At 37.3% G+C, this 25936-nt stretch overlaps 1 protein-coding gene across 5 annotated transcripts in view; it reads left to right on the top strand.

The window, feature by feature from the left end:
• The window catches only part of LOC124384493 (RNA-binding Raly-like protein), a 201146-nt gene that overhangs the window by 149914 nt on the left and 25296 nt on the right, over positions 1 to 25936 (top strand). Inside the window, exon 1 of one of the 5 annotated variants that reach the window (XM_046847405.1) lies at positions 16518 to 16675. The exons of the other annotated variants lie outside the window; for them this stretch is intronic. Coding sequence (XP_046703361.1) covers positions 16639 to 16675 — 37 coding nt within the window. The 5' untranslated portion in view covers positions 16518 to 16638. Of the gene's footprint in view, positions 1 to 16517; positions 16676 to 25936 lie in introns of those variants that run through there. 5 annotated transcript variants of the gene reach the window in all.

Genomic DNA, 25936 nt, shown 5'->3' with positions numbered 1-25936 from the left:
GTGGGCTTATCTGCTTGCACCTCCACCTGTTTCTGCAGGTTTGATCTCTTTATCATGACTACTAAATCTTTATCTCCCATATCACTGTCCTGAGTGCACCACTGATTGCGCCTGGTGTTTATTCTGAGCAGCTCGTAAAAAAAAATGGAGCCCCATGCAGTGAGGAGTGTGTCCACGCAACAGAAACAAGCCAATCTGCTTTTATAAAGCGCTCATTAGAATTCTATTCAGCCAGAGTCCAGCGCACACTGGTGGTCCAAGAGCTGTTTATAGGGCTTGCACTGTGGCTTTAACAGTCTCTGTGTGTGCCTTTAAGACATGTGGGCTTAATATAAAACGTCTGGGTGGTTCCTTAGAGTAGACAAGTGAAGAAAGAGTGAAACGCAATTGAAGCCAGGTGTTCAGACCCACTTGTATGCAGGAGGTCAGAGTATTTGTTATAGTTTGGAATAGAAGCTACTGTGTTTACACAGAAATTTGATGGAGAGGTCACTGAATCAGTGAGCAGTGACAGCACCACACCTAAAGCTGCAGGAGAGAAATGTTTGTGACCTTTTCACAAGTCCCGCATGCACACACAACTTTATGGAGTGGATTCAGGTGTCCTTGATGGAAAGCCTGACCTTTAGTTCTCCTGATCGACGTGCTCTTATTCATGCCACAACCATCACCTGCTTGGGCCCTGCTGCCTGTTTAATCCTCTGCTGCAAGCTAAACACGCCATTTAGCATTACACAACTGGACATGATTTGCATCTGTGTGGCAGTTGTAATTACCCTGACCCGTGGAAGTCTCGGCACGCCACTCCGATTCTCAGCGTGGTGGAAAAATGTTGCCTCCCACACGCAACTCCAAGTGCTTCCCATTAATTAGGAGCAATTATGCACCCCCTGCTAATGAAGTAACCATAAATAGGAAATCATCACCCGAAAAATTATTGGGTGTCACGTTACTTAAGGGTGGAGTTTATAGGGCTTTGTGACACCTACAGAACTCCTTTATGACAGCTGACATAAATATATTCAGTATTAACATTTACAAAGACATGTTTTGACAGGCATCAGGTACACAACAGAATCCTTGCATCAAGTTAACCTAACATATCTGTCATGTGGCACAGTGACATTGACTGTTGTTGACATAATACCTTGATATGAAACTTTACTGACTGACTCATATGACATGAAAATAGTGACTGAATTTTTGGTGTGCACTTTTATCTTCTGAATGAAATCATCAACAGGAATAGATGCATTTTATAACATGGTTCATAGGTGGAAAATGAATTGTTCATAAAGAAGACGTTAGTTGTTCAAACTTGGATTGTAATTTTTTTTGTGTAGTAAATTGCTGCAGCATGTATACTGTGGTTGTTTGTGCACATTTATTGAAAGTGACTCTATTCATCCACACCATGTGACACTGTGACCCCAACAACCTTAACAAGCTTATGCTGTATCTCACATTCTATCCTTGACTGCAGACAGTCATTAAGTAAAATAAACATAAATAATAATAATCATTATATTATAAATAAATAGTTTACATATTTTGTTGAGTCTTCAAATGTGCTGAAAATTATCCAGATTTATAAATACACGACATAGCTAAAGGTTTCCAAACACCCGACTCAAACCTTTCTGCAATTTTTGCTACAAATTTGGAATGTCTTTGCTAATGTCTCTAGCATTACAGTGTCCCTACATTGGGACTAATAGATCCAAATCTGTTCCAGCATGACATGCATGGGCTATTACGACATGGTTTGACATGATTGGAGTAGAAGAACTCTAGTGTTACACTTTTAGGATAAAGCTGAATAAACACAAATCCCCACAGGAACACTTCACAATCTTGTGGAAAGCCTTCCCTGAAGAGTAGAGGCTGTTCTTGATGCAACGAAGGGTGGAGTCGTCCTAAAATGAGTCCATACTCTCATTCTAAGAATGTAGGATCATAGTTTTTGATTTGAGACATTATTTATTTCAACATTTACAACAATACCAAAAGGTTTTACAAAAGACAACTTATCAGTGTTCACTGTGCAAATGTCCATCTGCATAAAATCACTAAACATTAGTGTTCAACTTGTAAATCCGACAGACAGCTATGTTTTGGCTCTGACACGCCATCTAGTGGCTGTTGCTTTTGCACAGCTGTGTATAAAGTATGCAAGAAGTATGTGAACAATCCCTGTGTTTCTGCATGCATATAGATATAAATATATATTTGACAAGGTACAGTACAAACATTTGTGTATTATAGGTATTAACAGATTAACAATTGCTCAGTTAGCCATTATAGGACAAATAAAAATAATTAGCAGAACAGAAAAAACATAAAACAAAGAAATATTTCCTCTAATTTGTGCTGTTTTTGGTAAATACCTGCCATGCGTACTTATACACGTTTAAAACAACTGACATTATTCAAGATATTTCCATAGTCATACAGACTATTAGAGAAAACTGATTTGATCCTGAAGCACTTAAAGAACAGGATGTACTAAATAGAGCCTTTCACAGGATCTCTTATTTTTTTCAATGTTTATCTTAACCCGTCGTGAAGACAATCCATTTACATTTCAACAATAGAACACTACGTTTTTTTCTGACAAAAGTGTAAAGAGCATTTTATTTATATGTTTATACTCTTTTAGGCTTACATTGTTATGTATACTAATACCAAGGCAATAAAAAAGAATAAACTTTCTTTCGGCTTCTCCCATTAGGGGTCGCCACAGCGGACCATCCGCATGTTTGATTTGGCACGTTTTTTTATGCTGGATGCCCTTCCTAACACAACCCTCCCCATTTATCCAGGCTTGGGACCGGCATTAAGACTTGTGCAACCCTAATGGCTAGGGTTGGTTCCCTGACCGGGGATCAAACCCGGGCCGCAGCAGTGAGAGCGCCGCATCCTAACCACTAGACCACCAGGGAACCCAAAAGCAATAAAAAAAGAATACTAATACAAAATTCTTAATACAATTGTTGGAACTGTATTCTGTTGTGCCAAAAGGATAGTATACTGCTTTTTCTTATATGAATTAATTCTTTATTAAGACATTCTTTGTCAGGATTGCTTTGGATCTGAAGCCAATCACATTTTTTAAAGAAACTATTGCAGAAACTGGCACAAGTGCTGTATATTATAGTGTTTGATCTTTTTTTCTCAGAGTGAGTTTGTCTTTTATGTTCGTGATTTCATGCCAATAAGCACTTTTGACACTGCCATACATTGAAGTACAGTTTGCTACAAAGACAGTTGTCATGATGTTATAATGTCATACTGGGAAAGTCTAACACAACAGTGTGTCACTAAAATGTCACTTCACTCAACATTTGAGAAAAAAAAACATTGACTAAAGAAATCATGATGACAGCTGATGCATGTCAGAACAGTCTTTTATAAATGCTAGTACTATGTTTATGACAGCTGATAAAATATATGTACAGTAAGTGTCTTGCAGTCCTACAATTAACACAGTTAAGTCCAGTTTTATCCAAATAAGATGCAACATAGGTAAAATGTGACAAACAGCACATACAAGCATGCTGGGCTCATAGAGATGGTATTAGTACAACCCCAATCCCACATAAGTTAAAATGTAATTAAAAAGACAATGCATTAAGTTGCAAACTCTAATAAATCTATATTTTATTGACAGTAAAAACTAAGAAAAATGTAAAATTTTAAGGAAAAAGTAAGGTCATTTTGAATTTGATGGCTGTAACACATCTAAGAAAGTTGGCATGGGGTCAACAAAAGGCTGGAAAAGTGTTACTAAAGTGCTACAGGACCATATTGCAACTAATTAGGTTAACTGGCAACAGGTCAGTAAGATGTTTGTGTATAGATAGTTCATCTTATAGAGGCAGTGTCTCTCAGAAGTAAAGATGGCAGAAGTTCAACAATCTAAAAAATCTGTGTCTACAAATTGTTAAACAAATTCAGAATAATGTTCCTCAACATATAATTACAAAGACTTTGAATATCTCATCATCTACAGTACATGATATCATCAAAGGTTTCTGATAATCTTAAGAAATCTCTGTGCGCAAGGGACAAGGGCGAATATCAATATTGTATGCTTGTGGTCTTCCAACCCTCAGGCGAAATGTTCTAAAAATGCAATGATTCTGCAATGAAAATTACTGCATTCAAGTTAAAGCTCTATCATGCAGAGAAGATGTGTGAAAATGATCCAGGAACACGGCTGTTTTCTTTGGGCCAAAGATCATTTATAAATGGACTGAGGCAAACTGGTTGTGGTCAGAGGTAAATCAAAAAGTGAAATTTCTTTTAAAAACCATGAATGACGCGTTCTCCAGACAAAGGAGGAAAGGGACTATCTGGCTTATCATTAGCATTTAGTTACAAATCCTGAATCTCTGATGGTATAGTGGTGCAGTAATGCATATGAAATTGTCAGCTTTTACATCTGGAAAGGTTCCAGCAATGCTAAAAGGTATATACAGGTTTTAGAGCAACATATGCTTTCATCAAGATCAGTGTAGGCCTATTTCAGGAAGAAAATGCTAAACCATGCACTGCCTCTATTATAACAGCATGCCTTTTTGGTAGAAGAGTCGTGGTGCTGAACTAGCCATCCTGCAGTCCAGATCTTTCACCAAATTAAAACATTTGGCACTTCATAAAACAAACAAATATGACAAAGAAGACCCAGGGCTGTTGAACAGCTAGAATCCTGTATAAGACATAAATGGGACAACATTCCTTTTCTAAAACTAAAACGGATCACCAGATTCCAAACGAATGCAGACTGTTGTTAAAATAGAGGATGCTACACACTGGTAAATATGGCCTTTTTCCAACTTTTGTGAGATGTGCTTCCTGAGATTAACCTTATATTTTCATTACAATTGTACATTTTCTCAGTTTGAACATCTGATGTTTTTTTTCATGTTGGTAATAAAATATAGGTTTATGTGATTTGCTAATCATTGCATTCTGTCTTTATTTACATTTTACACAACATCCCAACTTTCTTTTTAATTTGCGTTGTAGCTAGAACAAGTTTGTTTTATTGTTATTTCTGCTTCATTAGTTTTTTTGTTTAACTTTGCTGACATCATTGTTGTTGCCATTGTTTAGATAGAGCAGTGAGCCCTGCTGGCAGATTTCAGAGTCTAGTTGTGTATAAGCCTGTAGGCTCTTAAGCCATTAAAGGTCAACAGGAGCAGATGAAAGGAAATATGGAGCATTAGCAGTTCATCTCTCTACGACTGCTCACTCTCACACTCTCACTGTATAGGAATATTTTCCACTACTGGCACAACTGAACCATCAACCACTCACCTCTATCGGACACAGAGTGCGGCCATCTTCCTGAAAAAGAGACGAGGCTGAAAAGCGAAAGCCACTGACTAGTGGAGGAATGAATTTCTAAACAACAAAAAAAAAAGCTTGGCTCACCTGACTTGTAAAGTGAAAAGCCACACTTAATAGTGACCGCTTTGACCTGGGTAAGCTCCGATGCATTCTGCTGTCATGTTGGCAAACCATGAGTGTATTAACAAACAGAGAACCACTGTAGTCTTTTCATTATTCTGTTACAAAGCTGAAAAGTAGTAAAGTGGGTGAGGCATAAGTGCTCTCACACACAAAGCCTGTCGGTGCTTCGGCTTGTCTCACTGGCCACCTGTGTGACAGCGTTATTAATGGGCTCCTGCTGTATTTATGCACCTCATATCCCCAGAGAAAATGAGGCCGTCTGCATGCGGAGTAGTTTGAAAACTGCTGTCAGCTGGAATTTAGGCTCCAGATAGGATGATGGCCCCTTGTTGTAACCTAAAGTAGTGGCGTAATAAATATTAATTGCATTGTGAAATTGTGATGTGGCTATTTCTGAATGTCTTCACTGATATGATCAGTCGCATTAATGTCGATATGCGGAGCAAGAAATAGCTTATTATTTTACGCTGGCTTTGAGTGCCATCCTGTGGTTGTTGATGATACAACAACTCGAGGTTGGGGGACGATGTGATGAGATTTGAACGACGTAACTAATGTTAACATTATGTTTATACCGTCAGTAAAAAATGAAATCGGGTATATTGTGATAATGACATTATTTCTTTAAATGTCAGGCTCTGAAAGAAAGAAAGAAAGAAAGAAAGAAAGAAAGAAAGAAAGAAAGAAAGAAAGAAAGAAAGAAAGAAGAGAACACTATGTGTGAGTGGGAATCTATCCTGGTTGGGGCGCTACTCCATTGCAGGGCATCATGCACATTTAGATGCACATGTTCACTCAAAACAAAGTTGTTTTAAATGTGTAATATAATAAAATATATGCAATATGCATATATACAATGTGTAATATAACCAATTCAGAAGAGACGTTATTTGCAGTAAATAAAACAATACAAGTTTTTACTATATACTTTTTTTTAATTACACAACCAAATAATTTACTAATTGATGTAAATATATATATATATATATATATATATATATATATATATATATATATATATATATATATATATACATGCACACACATACACACACACACACACACACATATATATATATATATATATATATATATATATATATATATATATATATATATATATATATATATATTGAAAGTCACTAACAGCTGAAACCAAATTCCCACACTTAATAAATAATACCTATGCCAATAAACCTGATTCTGATTCTGATGAGGACCAATTTAAAAAAAATCTGGAAATAATTCATACTTTTGCATCATGAATCATAGTAATTGGTTGTGTTGAGAGACTAGTGTGTTAATTAAGGAATGTTATATCATGAGACTTTATGAAACAAATCATTGGCATTGCCCAAAATATTCAAAAGAAGGAATCTGAGGGCAGAATTAATAAATAGTATTTTGGTGACCGTCCCTTCAGGTATTGGTCTAATATGGCCCACTTTAAAAATAAAAAATGTTGCCGTGCTCTATTATGTGTCTTTTAATTGGGAAGGTATATTTTTTAAAAGTTGAATTAGTTCTAAAAATAATGGTACATTATTAATTTTCCTTAAATTAATTTTAAGCATAATATTGTGCATACTAAATAAAGCAACCTAAACCAAAATTTACAGTGTTTATCAGACATATCGTAAGACGTCAGATCAAAGTCTATACAGTAATCCCCCTTTTATCGCCGTGGTTACGTTTCAAAACCCCCCGCTATAAAACACCACCCCCAAAATGCTACTTTATGTGTACAGTACTGTACTGTTTTAAGATTTTACTTCCTGATATGATATTTTTATTAATAAGTTTCATTATTTAAACATAAAACTCCATATCCTATCCTCGAGAGATCGGGAAAATCAGCCAAACTAATTAGTTATGTGGCAAATGCAATTCGAACCGTGGAAAAGCGGCGGATTACTGTACAGTGATCTCACAGAGCATTCACCAAAGTAAATCCCCTACTAGCATCACCTTGTACCCGTGCTTCAAGAAAGCGTTCAAGCGTAGACCATCTGCACCTGCACCTGTATTTATTAAGTTTTTTTTAATTAGTCCACTCAGGCCATGGTGACCTCGAGCAGCTTTGTGGAGGTTCCCATCAAGAGACAGGAGCCAGGTTTCACCTGCCACGCCAAACACCTGCCGCGTTCTTTGAGTTGACCTCCGAGCCGCACTCCATTAGCTCTGACACGCATCACCTCAGCATGTGACTCATACAGGCCTGAAATGCATTAGGACTGAGGCCCTGCTAAGCCCAGCCGAGTGGAACAAGCTCTTATTGCATGTCTTTTGTGTGAATGTTCCTCGGTCTCAGCTATTATCAGGATTTTTTTTTTCTTTTATATATCACCCACACTCTCTTTCAATCTCGATTCGCTTGTATTTCTTTTACTGTTTCTTTTCTTTTGCACAAGCATGCACATTTATAACATATATAGTTGTGCAGCAGGTTTGGGCCTACATTATGAATATTAGGGTCATTAGATAGTATTGATTTGTTGATTTGACAGCTGTATTTGGATTTAAAATACAAACTGGTCATGAATGTATTCAAGTAGTTGCATGAATGTAAAAAACGTTTACACTCATTATCTTCTTTTCTGTCCTACAGGATTCCACTACTAATACACACCTCTTGTCAGATGCCTTGTAAAAAGATTTCTGGCAAGCTTTCGATATAAAGACATTAACCTTCATTTCAAATATAGTATCCATATCCGTTTACTTCCCTACAGCATACTCTTCTGCACTCTTCTCATAATTAGGTGTAATTAAGCTGCATAAATGAGTGAATGGTGTGATTAATACACCACGAATGACATAATGAGCTTTCATTCAATCATCCGAACCTGATTTAAACTCCACAGCAGCCATGACTAGCACAGCACCAATCCAAACAGAATAACTATCAATCCAAATAGTCTCCTAATCTATTAAAATCTAGCTGATGTTCTATGTGCAATGTTTAGTTTCTTGGTTTGTGTTCAGGGTTATTTTTAATACAGAACATTACTCCAATCTCCTCAAGCCAAGACAAGAGGCTGACAGGCTCAGTGCCACTCTATGCCATCAATCAGGCACGCTGTATTGATCACAGACCCGCTGCCAGAGCGCCGGATATCATCACGCCCGCGCCGAGCACTTGAGGATAATAGTCTCTTCATTATGACTCATATTACTTGATGAAAGCATATCTTGGTGGGGGTGAAGAACTAATAGTAGGGGGGGTGTTGTGAGAGGAGAGCTGAAGGCAATTTACTTTCTCAACAGATGAGTAGAGAAATAAAAAAAAAATAAGAAAAACTGTCCGCCTCTCAAAATAGGATTGCATGGGCCATGCTTTTGCCATTTGAAGTCCCATTATTATTTGGAGCCATGCAGTGAGTGTTTTGGGAGGGGGGGGTTCATCTGTATTACTGCTGGGTGTGTGGGTGAGCGAGTGCGAGAGCGATGGAGCCGCCGCTGAATTAGATTAGTCAGACCCTAATGACTATTTGAATAGCATTCTGCAAAAAAAAAAAAAAAAAAAAGTGATTATTTTTTTATGATGATATTTTTCCATTGCACTCTGCTGCCCTCAAGTGTTCAAAAAGTGTAAGTGAGTGAGTCAGTGAGTGAGTGAGTGAGTGAATGAGTGAGTGTGTGTGTATTGTGTGTGTGACTACAGGGAGAAAGTTACATTTGTATGCGTTGGATGAAATGTGGATGTCATTTTTCAAATAGATTTTTATGTACTCGTTTTCTTAATGTTAGTATAAAGGAAAAATTTTGCAGCAAGCTTGAATAATAAAACACATTTCTGCAGTTTTGGATGGTTTCACTACAATATTCCAAAGATTGCACTTCCCAAAAAGCAGCTTATATATGCTTTCTCCAGTTGACGATCGTACCTGGATATTGCTGCTATCTAAGAACTGTTAGAATGTTTAAAGAATCGTATATGTATCATATATAAAGAATATAATCACCAAGTGCTCATGCTGAAACTATTTTATTTTATTTGCTATATAGTTTTCATTCTGATTATTGTTCCTCTGTTGTTTTTATCCTCAGGTCATTTTTTCTCTTGTCTTGTTGTGATGATATCTATCAATAGGACAGATACAAATACATATGAATCGAACTGAATGTTAGAGATGACTTTATGGTATACATTTCTTATAAAAAAGAAATCGAGTGATCCTTACAAATGATTTGCAATACATTAAGGCTTCAGTATCTATTATACATTTGAAACAATAGTCCACAGACGTTCTTTATATTGATTCAAACCAGTGATGCTTGATGACTGTATACCATAAAGTCTGCAAAGGCTGCCTGCTGTTGGCAAATCAATAAAGATAATGAAACAACATTAAACCACTGGCCATGCTTAAGTGCCTTGGCAAACGTGTTATTTGCAAAAGCTCTGTGTGAGTCGCCCTTAATGTTCATATCGCTTTGTTTTGAATGGAAGCTATATTAATGGTCTCGGCTTGATAAAAACTTTTGGCAGGCTGATTACACAGCGACGGGTCTTAGATTGTCGACTGTATTGACTAGCCACTAGAGGGCACTATAACCCAACTGGTAGTTAATATTACACACATTTTTGAAAGCGCCATTTCTGTTTACTGTGTTGCTGCTCGCAAAATTAACACGTTTTACATACATTATCTCAACCCTGTATTGAGAGTACTTTAGTAATGTTTTATTACTGAGGTATACATCATTCTCCTCTGGAAAAGGAAAGAAAGAAAGAAAGAAAGAAAGAAAGAAAGAAAGAAAGAAAGAAAGAAAGAAAGAAAAAGAAAGAAAGGAAGGAAGGAAGGAAGGAAGGACGAAAGAAAGAAAGGAAGGAAGAAAGGAAGGAAGGAAGGAAGGAAGGAAGGAAGGAAGGAAGGAAGGAAGGAAGGAAAAGGAAAGAAGAAAGCAGGAAGAATTGAAAGAAGGAAAGAACAAACAAACAAGAAAGAAAGAAAGAAAGAAAGAAAGAAAGAAAGAAAGAAAGAAAGAAAGAAAGAAAGAAAAGAAAGTAAGAAAGAAAGAAAATAAAGAGGAAGGGAAGAGGAATGTAGAAAGAAAGAAAGAAAGAAAGAAAGAAAGAAAGAAAGAAAGAAAGAAAGAAAGAAAGAAAGAGGACAGTAGGAAGAAAGAAAGAAAGAAAGAAAGAAAGAAAGAAAGAAAGAAAGAAAGAGAGGAAGGAAGGAAGGAAAAGGAAAGAAGAAAGCAGGAAGAATTGAAAGAAGGAAAGAACAAACAAACAAGAAAGAAAGAAAGAAAGAAAGAAAGAAAGAAAGAAAGAAAGAAAGAAAATAAAGAGGAAGGAAGAGGAATGTAGAAAGAAAGAAAGAAAGAAAGAAAGAAAGAAAGAAAGAAAGAAAGAAAGAAAGAAAGAAAGAAAGAAAAAGAAAGGAAGGAAGGAAGGACGAAAGAAAGAAAGGAAGGAAGAAAGGAAGGAAGGAAGGAAGGAAGGAAGGAAGAAGAAAGAAAGAAGGAAGGAAGGAAGAAGGAAGGAAGGAAGGAAAGAAGAAAGCAGGAAGAATTGAAAGAAGGAAAGAACAAACAAACAAGAAAGAAAGAAAGAAAGAAAGAAAGAAAGAAAGAAAGAAAGAAAGAAAGAAAGAAAAGAAAGTAAGAAAGAAAGAAAATAAAGAGGAAGGGAAGAGGAATGTAGAAAGAAAGAAAGAAAGAAAGAAAGAAAGAAAGAAAGAAAGAGAGGAAGGAAGGAAGGAAGGAAGGAAGGAAGGAAGGAAGGAAGGAAGGAAGGAAGGAAGGAAGGAAAAGGAAAGAAGAAAGCAGGAAGAATTAAGAGAAGGAAAGAACAAACAAACAAGAAAGAAAGAAAGAAAGAAAGAAAGAAAGAAAGAAAGAAAGAAAGAAAGAGGACAGTAGGAAGAAAGAAAGAAAGAAAGAAAGAAAGAAAGAAAGAAAGAAAGAAAGAAAGAAAGAAAGAAAGAGGAATGTAGGAAGAATAGAAGAAAGAAAGAAAGAAAGAAAGAAAGAAAGAAAGAAAGAAAGAAAGAAAGAGGAAGGGAAGAGGAATGTAGAAAGAATAGAAGGAAAGAAAGAAAGAAAGAAAGAAAGAAAGAAAGAAAGAAAGAAAGAAAGAAAGAAGAAAGAAAGAAAGAAAGAAAGAAGAAAGAAAGAAAGAAGAAAGCAGGAAGAATTGAAAGAAGGAAAGAACAAACAAACAAGAAAGAAAGAAAGAGGACAGTAGGAAGATGGAAAGAAAGAAAGAAAGAAAGAAAGAAAGAAAGAAAGAAAGAAAGAAAGAAAGAAAGAAAGAAAGAAAGAAAGAAAGAAAGAAAGAAAGAAAGAAAGAAAGAGGAAGGTAGAAAGAAAGAAAGAAGGAAAGAATAAACTCTGCACCACAGTTGCTATAGTGCTAAATGTACTGATTGTTAAGCGTTGCATGTTGTGTGTTTTACTGCATCTGTTGTTATTTAAATCCTGACAGAAAGCACATGGCTTCTAAACCAATATATCAACCAGCTAACCTGACTATTATACTCAGCTGCACAACACACTCTGAAATCACAGCTCTGATTGTTGCTTATACATTCTATTATTTAAGACGTTGACATTTTAGCAAGAACGTGAACGTCATCATTTATAATATTTGGTACTGATGCTAAATCTTTGTGAGTGTTCCAGCTGTTCACTGCAGCTCTAGTCTGTGAGTAAACAAAATCTGTGCTAGAGAATCTCAGTAGGTTTTCTGTAGAAAACACACCACTGATGAATATGTTTACACCATTCATTACTCAATAAAGAGCAAGTAAGTGTAGATTATCATGTTTTGTGGATTAATGTGCCTCTCGATCCACAGACTGTGCTTAAATTGAGGTCAAATGTTTGCATTTGAAATTGAAATTGGTTATTAAAATTTCCTGCTACAACGATTTAGCTATAAAAAGAAGCACTTAAAGCAAAGAGCTCTTTTCAGTATTGCTTTTCGTCGTAGTGTGCGTGTGGAGGTAAAGCTCATCAAAATGATTTGGATGGAGAAGAGAGCACTTTTGTAATCATTTCTCTACAATAATTCCTGTGGTCAATGCATACGTCAATGGTCAGAGGTGAACTTGCTGAAAAGGGTCACAGGACACCTGGTTGGAGAAGAGAGGTGTTGATTTGGGATTGCATTTAACTCTCATGCAAGCATGAGTGAGTGAGCAGATCTGAAGATATGAATAAATGCCATGTTTATTATTATGAACATCTTGATAACTTTATAGCATCAGTACAATCATTGTTGTTTTAAACAAGGCCAATCGTTTTAGCCGTTTTGGAAACTAGCTATAATAAGTGCATCATAAACGGCATCTGCAGGTTTGAGATCATGAAGATGGCAAAATGAAAGAGAAATTATAAGCAAATTTGCAATAAAAAAAATGCTTTTTTGAATCTTTGCATGCATATTAATGCAGGATATTTAGAATAATATGCATATTCTAAATATCCTGCATTAATATTCATGCAAAGATTCATATGCATAATATGCATAATACCATATGCATAATATTCTAAATATCCTGCATTCATATTCATGCAAAGATTCAAAAACGCAAAGAATTGTATAAACCATTAAACTGAGTGTTTTAATTAAACATTGTTGAACTTTAATTGAACAGAATCATTTCTTACAAATGCCATAGCAGGGAATCCAGATCATTTTTCAAGACTGGTGTTAACCAATCTGAGAAGTGAAATCAAAATAACTCAAAATAATAACCACATTTGCTGTTTCAAGCAATTCTTCTGTCCGACCTCCAAATTCAAGACCTCCATTATTTATGATGCTTAAGACTTTTTTATGACCTAACCCTTTTTTTTGAGAATTTAAAGCTTCTTCTAGGCTTTTCAAGGACCTTTTCGGTATCCTGTGCAATTTCTACCTCTGTTTTTTTCAGGGTCTTTAAATATAGATATAGTACAGATATGAATATTTGGATCACCAAAAACGTACATACAGTGCGCTTGTGTTTCACCCCCAGTACAAGCACCAGTGCTAAACTATATACTAACATTAGTAATCATTCATATGATTTCTTGTCAGCTAAGAGATGAAATTAACACCATTTTCACCAATCAGTTTAATCATCATTAGGGCATGTTAGTATTCATGATGTGTAAGCTATAGAGAATATATTTCTATAGATAAAAAGCGTAATATGCCTGTAGAAATTATGCATAAATTGGTGAATATTAACAACAGGTAGTGGACAACACAAGAATAAAACCTTTTTTTACATCCACATGAGCCACATGAGAAAACGAATGCATTTTGAGATAAGTGGATGCTGAAAGTGCAGTCACAAAACCCATAAATTTTCTCCAAAGTAATGGCAGCTTATTTGAAACATGGACAAACAGCATCAGCAAAGAGGAACAGCTGTCACACGTCCGACGCTCTACAACAGAGACAGATTTGCATAATAGCTACTAAATGCCTTAAAAGTACACCAACAAAAATATCAATAGAAATGAATAAACACCCGTGTGACCCCCGGCTGAACATAAACTGTACATCTTGAGCTTCACAATGCTGGAATTCAAAACAGGGTTGCCAAATGGAAAATAAAGGTCAGTGTATGAAGAAGCACAAAAGCTGGACCCTAATGCAATAGTATAAAGTATTATAAGTCTGATGCGTTTAAACCACAATGTTATATACAGTTGACAGTCCTTTTTGTTTTGGGCGGCCATCTTGTAGAAATCATTAGATCCATTGACTGCTTTGCATTCCTCAGTTAAAATTTATGAAGCAGTTTAACAGGACAAGTTACACCCTATTGTGTGATCACGCTTTCCTGATAATGTTCCTATAGACACGATGATAATGTGCCCTTATATACTGCTGAAATCACTCAAAAGCAGGTTACTGAAGTACATTTTTTTTAGATTTGAATGCTTATATGCTGTATATGGTTTAAATCTATTTGTATTAGTGTGGATGAGGTCTCAGGTTTTGAGTTTGAGCTTTAATTCCAACTCCTATCAGACACGTGGTTCATCATTCAAAGAAATCTTTTAGCTCAGGGTTTTTGGACTGTATAGAGCCACTCCAGTAGAACCCTTCTGTGAAACCCGGGAACAAAACATCTTCCAGGAAGCAGCATGATTTAGAGTAAATTAATTCACTTATCCTACAAAGTGCTACTGAATATGATTCACTTGGCTTTCACTCTTAATTCTGGTCAAAAGAAAGTCATCCAACCCCAAAGAGATGCCAAGGGTGCAATTCATATAACACTATAACCTCTCTCTCTCTCTCTCTCTCTCTCTCTCTCTCTCACACACACACACACACACACACACTTTCTCTCACACACATCCTCCTTTCTATGTCTCCCTAGCAACACATCTCTCAGTGAATGCAAAACAAGAGATTTATCTTTGTGATAAGCATCTTATAAGATTTTTGCTCACTTTGCACTCAGAACCTGTGAAGGACATGCAGCTGCATTCAAATGTCCATGCAAACGATTAATGATTTAATATATAACTCCCTTTCATTATCAGGGTTGCAGTTGATCTCAATTTCTGAATCCCTAAGCATGAGGTGGGAATAAGAGTCGAACATGGAGCAGCGTGCATGCCTAGTGATAAATTAGAGTAAGCAGTCCCTGCATTGTCATGTTTCAGAGATATGAGAGAAACTCAGAGGAACAGATATGGGCAAGGGAAAACATGTAAAACTCCATACAGACAGTAACCTGAGCTCAGAATCAAACCCCAGATCCTGAAGCTGGGAGATGGTAACAGTGCCTGCTGCTTTCACATTTGTTAGTATACTACATTGTTGTTCGCATTCATTGTATATTGAACACATTTGAAGCAGAATAAATGGGCAAGAATAAGGATTTGAGCATGTTTGACAAGGGTCAAATAGTAATAGCTAGACGACTGTGTCAGAGCATCTCCCAAAATGCAGCTTTTTTTGGGATGTTAGACGTCTGCAGTGGTCAGTTTCTATTAAAAGTGGTCCAAGGAAGGAACAGACCAGGGACAGGCACTCGTGGGGAGCGAAGGCTGACCCATGTGGTCCAATCCAACAGAAGAGTTACTGTAGCTCAAATTCCTGAAGAAGTTAATGCTTTTAATGCTCGACGGGTAAGAACTGTTTTGGCAGCTAAAGGGGGACCAACACAGTATTAGGCAAGTGGTCATAATGTTATGCCTGATCTGCATGTGTATGGTAACCTGTAGGTATCAAGTTCAGTAAGTGTGTTTTGTTGGCTTGACAGTTTTGACAATGTTGCCAAAGCAAATTAATAGAAAAGTGAGATAAAGAGAGTACTGTCTCACATTGTCTTATATAGTCTGTTTTGTCTTGTCTTGTCTGTTTTGTCTTGTATAGTCCAAGCTGAATGTATAGATTTTATTTATGTTTGTACTTTGAGAGTCACTAACAGCTGGAACCAAATTCCTTATGTGTGTCAACACACTTGGCCAATAAACCTGATTCTGATAGATAGATAGATAGATAGATAGATAGATAGATAGATAGATAGATAGATAGATAGATAGATAGATAGATGTGTGTGTGTGTGTGTGTGTGTGTGTGTGTGTGTGTGTGTGTGTGTGTGTAGATTTCTATCTATCTATCCATCCGTCTGTCTGTCTGTCCGTCCGTCCGTCCGTCCGTCCGTCCGTCTGTCTATCTATCTATCTATCTATCTATCTATCTATCTATCTATCTATCTATCTATCTATCTATCTATCTATCTAAATTAGCAATTTACTGACATCAATTAAAAGATGCACTACAGAAAAGGTGCAAAATCGAATTTCCTTTTAATAAACTGCATACAAATTATATTAGATTATATTAGATTAGATTAGATTCGATGAGATTAGAGGTTATTTTTGTTTTCTTTATTTGATGGAGGGTGTTAACATACTTGGTTATATTTGGTTGTGGAGTAATCCACTGTTCTGTCACACCCTGCGTTATGGTTGCTGCGTTTTGGGAGGTAGATAAAACCACATCATTGAATCCACACACCCCCTGTTTTTACGGACACAATGGTACGGTCCGCAGCGGCGTGATTTCTGGTGTCGGCTCTGCTTCGGAAGAGCGGATCTGTTCGAGGGGAGGCTGAGCCGCTGGAAATCTCCGTTACTTTCTTATAACGCGCGAGGGAGGAGTCGCGAGCCGTCAGTCTGGATCCGTTTGCAATGAGCATGTACAAAGGCAAGCGCCGCCATCACCGATGTAAGTTATCCAGCGACCGGGAACTTTATAAATACAGAGAAGGCGAAATGCGTGGTGTGGAATGAACCTTCGTGTTGCCTGTACCGGTGTGTTTATGCAACCCTGTGGATTTGTTGTGCATTTTCAGATTAAATACTATTCTCATTATTATTTGTTATATATGTTTATTCTTTTATTTGCTATTTGCCTTGATTAGACTGCATGCAACATTTTAATCTGCATGACATTAAATACAGATTCATACTTTTATGATGTCAATTTTTAGCTGATTTTTTTTTTTTTTTTTTTACATGCATGCACAATAAAATTGTTGCAATGGTCACTTAATGATCAAAATAAAGGTATTTTATTTTAAATTTTACATTTTAAATTTTTGTCCTTTAAATAATCAATCTTTCTTGACCCAACGTGCATCAGTGTAGCTCTTTGCTCAGTGTTGCAGTGTAAAATTATGCGCGCGCGCACAAACACACACACACACACACACACACACACAGGAAGTTTCTCACATGCACCTATTTACCAACATTGTCATTAACAGCATCCTCCTGTCCACCTTGAAGAAAGCTCCACAGACCAAAACAGGGTTTTTGTTTGTTTGTTTGTTTGTTTTTTGTGTGAATTTGCATTTAAATCACTTTTATGATCTGCAACACCAAAGGGAATGGAGGTCACTTCCAAAGGCACAGTGCGTTCTTCTTTCATCTGATGGAGAAACAGGGCGTCCTGTGTGTCATGTAACAGACTATAAAAATAATTAGCATCTTCCAGTATTAAAATGGGTACAGACTGTGTGTTTGGCCTCGGTGCATCTGTTTATTTCTTCCTGCTCATCTTGTTTTGCTGGTATGAGCTGCTGGGTATAAGAAAAAGTCAGGTTTATGCATGTACATTGTCAGAATGAATGGTTTCCAACAATGATGAGATGCTATTTTGTTAAAAAAAAAAAAAAAAATACTAATAATAATAAAATCAGCTCTTCAATGATTCAATTTTTGCAGATATTCTTCTTGGATTCTTCATTCATAACTTGCACATGCCTGCTGGAAGACTTTTTTCACAGTATGTAAATAAAGCCTTGAGTTTATTATCTCAACAAAAGTGTGTGTGCGCTGACCTGGATTCTAAGAAACCTTTTATTTTAGCACAGGGAAATATTTTTATCCAAACATCAACACATGATCTATCACTCTGGGAAAGGTCTAGATTGTTTGTTTTAAAATGAGGTCTAACCAAATTTCACTTGACATTTATTTATAGATGTTAATAAATCTCAAGGTTTTTAATCTGCACTGTCGGTAGTTAAAAATGCATTTATTGATGTAATGATATAATCTTGTGGCAGATCTTACAGAGAGAACGCTGAATACAAATGAGCAAAACGGAGGGAATAGGTTTTTGGCAAAAATGAAAAAAACTAGTGCATCAATATTCATTCCAGCAGAATAGTCCAGTTTGAGCCAGGTTCTGTCATATTATATTTCACGTCCCATTTAGTGCTATGGTTCGGGAACAATCTGTGGTTCTGTATTAGCCTGGCACCCTTCACCTCCCCAGGATGCCTATCTAATGAGTGGCGATGCTTTATGAACGATCCGGTCAGAGCGAATGAGTTTCCCTGGGCTTCCCAGGTCTCACTGAGACTCATCAGTGGGACACTGTGAGTGTGTAGGACACAAAATCATAAAGTCTGCATTCAATCAAGGCACACTGCACAAAGACACTTTCATACATATGTAATGACAAAAACAGCACTAAATGAATGCCATCTCCAGACTTTTGTCTGCTTCATGTCTCTAATGAGGACAGGGTTTTTGAAAAGGCACTATTCTATTCCTGCTGAAGCTCAGCAGCCTATTTGGAGGAACATGTTTTTTTTTTTCCTTTCCTTCTTTTTCAAGCGCTTTCCTCCTGCCTCCTGTGCAGCTCTGGATCTGAGATTTGGAGCAGCATATTTGGCACTAATCTCACAAAGCCCTAAGTCTTTTCAATTATAAACCTAAAGGAGGACAAATTGCTGTGCGTGATTATAAATCATGATTAAAATGAGCAAATATTCTGTCTGGGAATCCCTGTGACCAAGACCTTCAGTGAGATTATGCATCCATTGTTCTTGATTAAGGGGTGTGTTTGTCTCTGTGTGTGTGTGTGTGTGTGTGTGTGTGTGTGTGAGAGAGAGAGAGAGAGAGAGAGAGAGAGCTCTTGTACATAATCATAACCTCATTGTTATGCTGTACTCAGAAGCTAAAATGTTTATATTTCTTGGAGAATGGGAGAGTGGGAAAACTCTCATTTCAGGTATTTGGAGCAGTCTAAATCTCCTGTCTTGGTACGAGGATAGCAACATCTTATTTTTAGCACATGTACAAAGCCATTTCTGACACAGCAGAAATTGATCTTTTTTTATTAACCCAGTTTGCCCTATTATTAAATTTACTTTGATTGCAATTTAAGTTTTATTTGTGTAGCTCTCTTAACAATGGACACACTCTCAACAATTGACACATCATATACATTTTATATGAAAACATTTACCCCTAATGAGCAAGCCAGAGGTGACATCTTCAAAAAACCTTAGACTCCAAAGAGAACCTTCCTCGTCTGGGTGACATCAGATTATACATAATTACACATAATTGCACCTATATAACTGTGTAATATATGGTATTGTACAATCAGGAAATTATCTGAAATATATATCAAAGCTAATGTACAATCCAGGCGTGTGCAGCTTCATTAGAAGTAGGTTCTTTGCTCCACATTTTCTATTAGCAGTTTACTTCCATACTTACCGTATTTTCCGGACTATAAGCCGCTACTTTTTTCCCACTATTTGAACCCCGCGGCTTAAACAATGAAGCGGCTAATTTATGGATTTTTCCTGGGTTTTTCCCGGTTTCACAAACTTCAAGCCAAAAAACTGAGCACCAAACCTTTAGACCAATGAAATTGTCGAACGGGTTCAGGTGAACCAATGAAACTCTTTATATTAAATCAGATGCGCTCCCACTGAATCGGGCCACACCACATCATAAATATGGATGAGGTTCCTCTGACGTTTGACCTGCCGCTCACTCGGACTGTCTACAGGAAATGCGAATCATTCATCACGCTGAAAACAACCGGGCATGAAAAAACACACTTCACCTGTGTTCTGAGCTGCACGGCATCGGGAGAAAAGCTTCACCGATGGTGATTTTTAAACGCACGACGATGCCAAAAGATAAACTCTCGAGAGAAATAGTTGTGAAAGGAAGGAGGAAGACAGTGAACAATGACTTTCTTGGTCGGCTACTGTTCAGATACAAGCCGTTGTAATGCATTGAGTCTGGGTGAAGGGAGAGCGCGCTAACTCCAGTTGCAACAGAAATCATATAAGCACAGACAGGTTTCCAAAACTCGTGCTTTTTTATTTTTCTTGGCAACAGCGTTACGGGTTAGTCAAAGAAACTTAGAAATGAGCATCAGAAAATAATAAGGACATATTCCTCGGTCTTGCACACATGCAGTAATAGCGGAAAAATGCGGCGGCAGGCTATTTTCTAAATGCCGCTCTGCTTTTAAAGGAGCCACAACATATTTTATCCGTTACACCGTGTAACAGACACTGTCCTTCGTTAAAGTCTGTGTAAAGTTCATTAGTTTCAGTGTAGACTTATAGACGGCTTATAGACAGGTGCGGCTTATTTATGTTCAAAATAAAAATCTTTGTAAAATTCAGTGGGTGCGGCTTATATATGTCCGGAAATTACGGTAAGCAATTTCTGTCTTTATTTCATCTCTTCTCTCTTTAGCTTTGTCTGAGGTAGTGAACACTAATTTGTCCACTGTGTCACAGACCACAGGGCTTTTGGATTGCTTGTATATCCAGCAGGATTTGGGACTTGTGCATCTGAGATCACGGATTATCCAGCAGGGCTTCATGGCTGTCCAGCAGGATTGTGGGGATTGTGCACCAGAGCTGTCTCTCTGTATCTCTCAAATGTGGGGGGAAAAAGAGGACAAACAGGCTGCTGCACATTTTTGACATTTTAATCATGCTGAATTGCAAGTGGGAACAAAAATTCTTTCCTCTTATAGCTACAAACCTTTTTTTTAGGTTGCTGGATAATGTGTATGAAGATGAGGAATGAGTGAGTGATACTCAGGAAGGATAATGAGTTGAAATAAAAGTGATTTCCATATTTTTGAGCTTGTTTGTATTTATAACGGTTGGTTAATTAATAAGCTAGTGTTTGATATCAGTTTTGTTTGACTCTTTGGTATTTAATTATTTTTGTCAATACATTTGTATGGATGAGGTCAATCGATGTTATACCCGATAATGTCTCTATCATACAGTCTGACCAATCAAACTGCTAATTTCTGCTTCCCAAAATGTAAAGGTTGCAGAAATCCAGAGACTCTTTTGACCCCCAGGTGCAGTTTTTATTTATTTGCTTATTTAACAAAATTTTTAATTTAGCATTGAATATATTAACATTTTATTACATGAATAGGGCTGAGGACTTATTTATAATGGTCAAATGTGGTCTAAAGATTAAATAATTTGTTTTCAAAAGCCTTTATTTTCTGGTCCTAAATTGATTGACTATTCATAATGTAACATATGATCCTAATTTTGCTCTAAAACATTCAAAATAACTTCTTATATGCACCATCATTCAAAAACATCTCAGCAAAAAGCCTAAAGTGTTAGCAATGTGCTGAAATTTGTTTAAAATGCAAGCCACATAATGCAACGAAGCAATCAAAAGGCATTGTAATGAGCATTAACAATGTCCACGGGAGGATTTTAATTTTACATCTCTATAGGTTTGGTTGCTTTTGCACTGATGAAAAGCACTTTTTATTATACACAGCCTTGTAAAAGCCTCTGTGTGTATTGTTGTATAGTTTTGCTTGTGTATGCATGTATTACTACTAGTGTCCTTTAATTCTCATTTTACATTATGTTCATGCTCAGACATGTTCCAGTTTGTCTGCTTCCTTGTATCTGTTTGTATGTGTGTATGTAAACCCAGACTGACCTGTATGTACCTGTTAATGTTGGTGTTCTCCAGTCTGTATCTGTCTGTATCTGCCTGTTCCTGCCCGTATATGCTTGTCTTGTTCTGCATTTCTTGGTGTGATTAAATGCCATTCTAACTCCAGGCAGTCTTCAGCCCTGGTCACCCTGCTTTTGTTTGTATTCAGTGTGTAAGACAGTAAACAGGTAGTTTATTTTGCAGCTCCTCATGAATAAAATGCCTGTTTCTTTTTTCTCTTCACGGACGGGATGAAGGGTCTGTTTATATTAGAAATTTTCTCAACTACTAATGGTGTTGGATTCTTTTTTTTTAAATAGAGTAATACATGGTTTGTTAAAGTTTTTATCTTCCAAGGTCTTGATAAATTCCATACTGTTCAATTGAAAAAGAAAAAATACTGTATGACCTATGAACACAGACTTAAAATTATTACTCATTGCTGATCCTTGGTATGCAGTAAATGTCAGCGTGGTATAAGATTGGCTGGTGTTTCAGAATCTGGCATGCAGAAAGGTAAATAAGTGGCTGTCTACACTTCCCTTAATGCATGGATCCTACATATGGAATGCTGACACCTAACCTTTTTTCCCCCCCAGAGTGTCTGTGCAGATTGGGTTCTCTATATCATATTTGCTAAATCGTAATGCTTCTCAAAAAATGTAGGACTTTCTTTGGGCACCTTGCTTACTTCTGACATTTTCTGTGTATGCGTTGAATTGCACTGAGCCCAAAACAGGGCATCAATCTGTGTAAGAGATATTTGGAGAGTGTAATGGACAACCTGATCTCCTGAGAAATTCAAGCAAATGGTGTTAGGTTTCATTGGATTGCATACAAACGAAGTCCAAAATGAAGGAACCTACACCTAATGTCAAACATATTTCCCAAAGTTTTCTAGATTGTGCTAGTAATGGAATTGTCTGCCTAGGCTTCTGCTCTGGATGGATCAAGAGATGTTCAGAAAGTTCTACAAGCCTTTTATATGTCTGAGGAATGCTGACAAACACAGCTTTTGTCAGGACAACCACTATGGCTAATTATTATTATTTTTTTATCTATTGTCACCAATGTTTAAATGCTGGATATTAATAAGTCAAACCGCTTAGATACCATTTCAGAGACAGCCTCTAGCGCAGCGTGTGGGCTGCAGGCTTGCTGTTCTTCAAAAAGCCAGATATGTAAACATGTCCACTAAAGCAGGATTTGTCAACTGTAATCAAAGTATTTCAGCAGAATCAACCAAGTATTAAAAAAAACTCTTTTATCTGCAGTTTGCATGTTTATATCTCTACATCATATAACCGGCCCATGCTCTCTCCCATCAATTCAAGTAACACTAACCAATCATCTGTGAGTCTTTGAGCTCATGTATGCTAGAAAGTGAAAGATATCAATTTCCTTTGTAATGCAGCATGAAGCACTACAATGAAACAAAGCAACTATTTATAATTTGTAGTCTTATTTATAGCCGTATGGCTATATACTTCATTTATTAATGTTTCAGTACAAAACGATAACTATTGTTAATATTGAGTTACATCAGCTGCTTATCCAGACCAAGGAATGTAACGTGACTGGAATTTTTAATTTTTTTTTATTATTTTTTATAATCATCCTCTGCTTTCCCTCTCTCTCTCTCTCTCTCTCTCTCTCTCTCTCTCTCTCTCTTATCTGTCTGTTTCTAGCATATCTTCCTGCTCTGTTTCTATATTTCCTTCCCACTGCCTCTGGTTTGCATAATTAATTGCTTAGTTGTATTAATTAAGGCAAAAGGGAGTCCTAGACAGCCGCTCTGATTTCTCATTACAAGAGCCTGGAAGAGGGTCGGAGTACGCTCATGTTGATGTATAGCCAATGTGACATTGAAATAAGTATATCAGCAAGGCAAGGCATGCTGCCAGCTTCATGAGTGTGTACAGGGTATGTTTCTGTCTCTCTGAAGGCCGGTGCATGAAGAGAGGAAGTCTGAGATTTACAGTTCCTTATATTGCTCATGCAATCCAATGTGATTTTTTTCCTTGTGCTTTGAAAGGCATTGAGGTGTTAACTAGTTAAAGTGACATGGGGCTGTTAGAAAAGGCTAACTGAATGTCAGCTTTCCTGTCTTGTGAGGAATGTTGCTGAGTGCTAAAACGGCATTCTGTCAGGCAGCACATCTGTGATGAGTGACTGAGTTGCGATGTGACTGTAATGCGTAAAGGACCCGCATTTCTATTTGTACATGGTTAGAAGACAGGGTTGTCAAAAAAGAAGTGTTTCGTGATTTTCTTTGTCTTGTCATGGAAGACGAACACAAAGTCTGTTTTATTTTTTTAATGACTTGAAAGGTGATTGTCAACTTCTGTGCTTGCAGAAACAGTCCTGAGGTGTTATTTGTATTGTGCTAGTTTTTTAGCTGTAAATATTCTTCACAAGCACCACAGAGACATGAGCACCCAGCTGCTACATGAACCGCATTGTGTATTTTCACTTGTGTATACAGTGTACATCTGCAGGATTAATAGCAATGTCCAATGTTAATAAATAGCATGTCAAAGCTAAAACGTTTCCAACCGAGCTGTAATGTTTAGTGATTTTATGCACGACAACGGTAAACATATTGACAAGCTCCATTTTTTTGTTTTTAAAACTTTCATTGAGATTGGTGTCATGAGCTGCATTTTATAACCTATACCTTATTTACAAATCTAAAAAAATCATAAACCTGTACTGATAACAGACATTTCAGTGGGCTCAAGAGCAAAAAAAAAACATTTGTGTTTGTGCCCAATAATGGTTTAGAACGTCTCTAGGTTACGTATGTAACCCTAGTTCCCTGAGGGAACGAGGCGCTGCATCGAAACTCTATAGTAATGCCTCGCGTTGTCCACGCTCAGAATAACGTGTGAAATTCGGCCAATAGGCAAGTCGTGACGTCATTGGCGGGCGACGTCGTGTAAAACCAGGAATACGCATTCATGCACTTTGTGAAGGTGCGGGGTGAGAGTGCTAGGCCGAAGGGAAGGACCTGATATTGATAAGCTTCGCCCCAGAAAGCAAACCTCAGGAACCTCCTGTAAGCAGGAAGGATGGCTATGTGAAAATAGGCGTCCCTTAGATCTATCGTGACAAACCAGTCCTCGGACTTGATCCAAAACACCACCTCTTTGCTCTAGGATCTAGGATTGGCCTAAACCCGCCATCCTTATTTGGAACAATAAAGTACTGGCTGTGGTAGCCTGACTCTCTGACTAACGGAGGAACCAATTCGATGGCCCCTTTCCTCAGGAAGGTGCGTACTTCTTGCTCCAGGACCAGAGCTTGCTTGGGTCCCATTAGGGTGGGACACATTCTATTGAACTGGGGAGGAGGGGAACTGATTTAAATCGAGAATTGCTTGCTTCTGCTTTTTGCCCGGCCAAGCTAACTCTAGCTTGGACACGGCTCACGTCATTACCTCCAGGAGCTCATCGAACAGCACAGGCTGTTTCTCCCTCCTCGGGGAACATGATGACCACCTGTCTAATATTGTATTGGTCCTCTTTTTGTTGCCAAACTGTTGTGACCCATCAAGCATTAACAGCATTAACTTCTTTAGCAATTTGAGCTACAGGAGCTCGCCTCTACAGGACCAGATGGGCCAGCCTTCATTCCCCATGTGCATCAATAAGCCTTGGCCACCCATGACCCTGTCGCTGGTTTACCACAGTTTCTTCCTGGGCCACTTTAGATAGATACTGACCGCTTTAAAACAGGAACACCCCACAAGAGCTTCAGTTTTAGAGATGCTCTGACTCAAATTAAAATTGTATTAAATTAAAGATTTTTTTTGTTGCTTCACATGTGTTTTATATTAAAATATCAGAAGTTCTTTGCATGTGCATAATGCAACCTGAGGTCAAGGAAAACCATCACATGTGCAATGATAACTTAATTGAAGCATATAACAGACTATATAAATGCTTATGCAGGTTTATTTCTGTTATCATGAATGGTGATCTGTAGGTGCTATGTTGCCTGATATAATGCACAGTATAGCATCAATATATTTTCCAAATGTTTAAGTAAAAAGACACTAGACAGGATTAAGCATGAGCCTCCAGTGTGTTCTATTCAAGTCAAGTCAAGTGGCTTTTATTGTCATTTTTACTATACACAGTGGTACACAGTACACAGTAAAAACGAAACAACGTTCCTCCAGAACCCTGGTGCTACACAAAAACAACAAAACAACATAAAGTGCATCGAGTGC

The sequence above is a fragment of the Silurus meridionalis genome, chromosome 4 (genome assembly GCF_014805685.1).
Source record: "Silurus meridionalis isolate SWU-2019-XX chromosome 4, ASM1480568v1, whole genome shotgun sequence".
In the NCBI taxonomy this organism is placed as follows: Eukaryota; Metazoa; Chordata; class Actinopteri; order Siluriformes; family Siluridae; genus Silurus; species Silurus meridionalis.
Note: the sequence above shows the minus strand (reverse complement) of the source record. Positions and strands in the feature narration are given on the sequence as shown.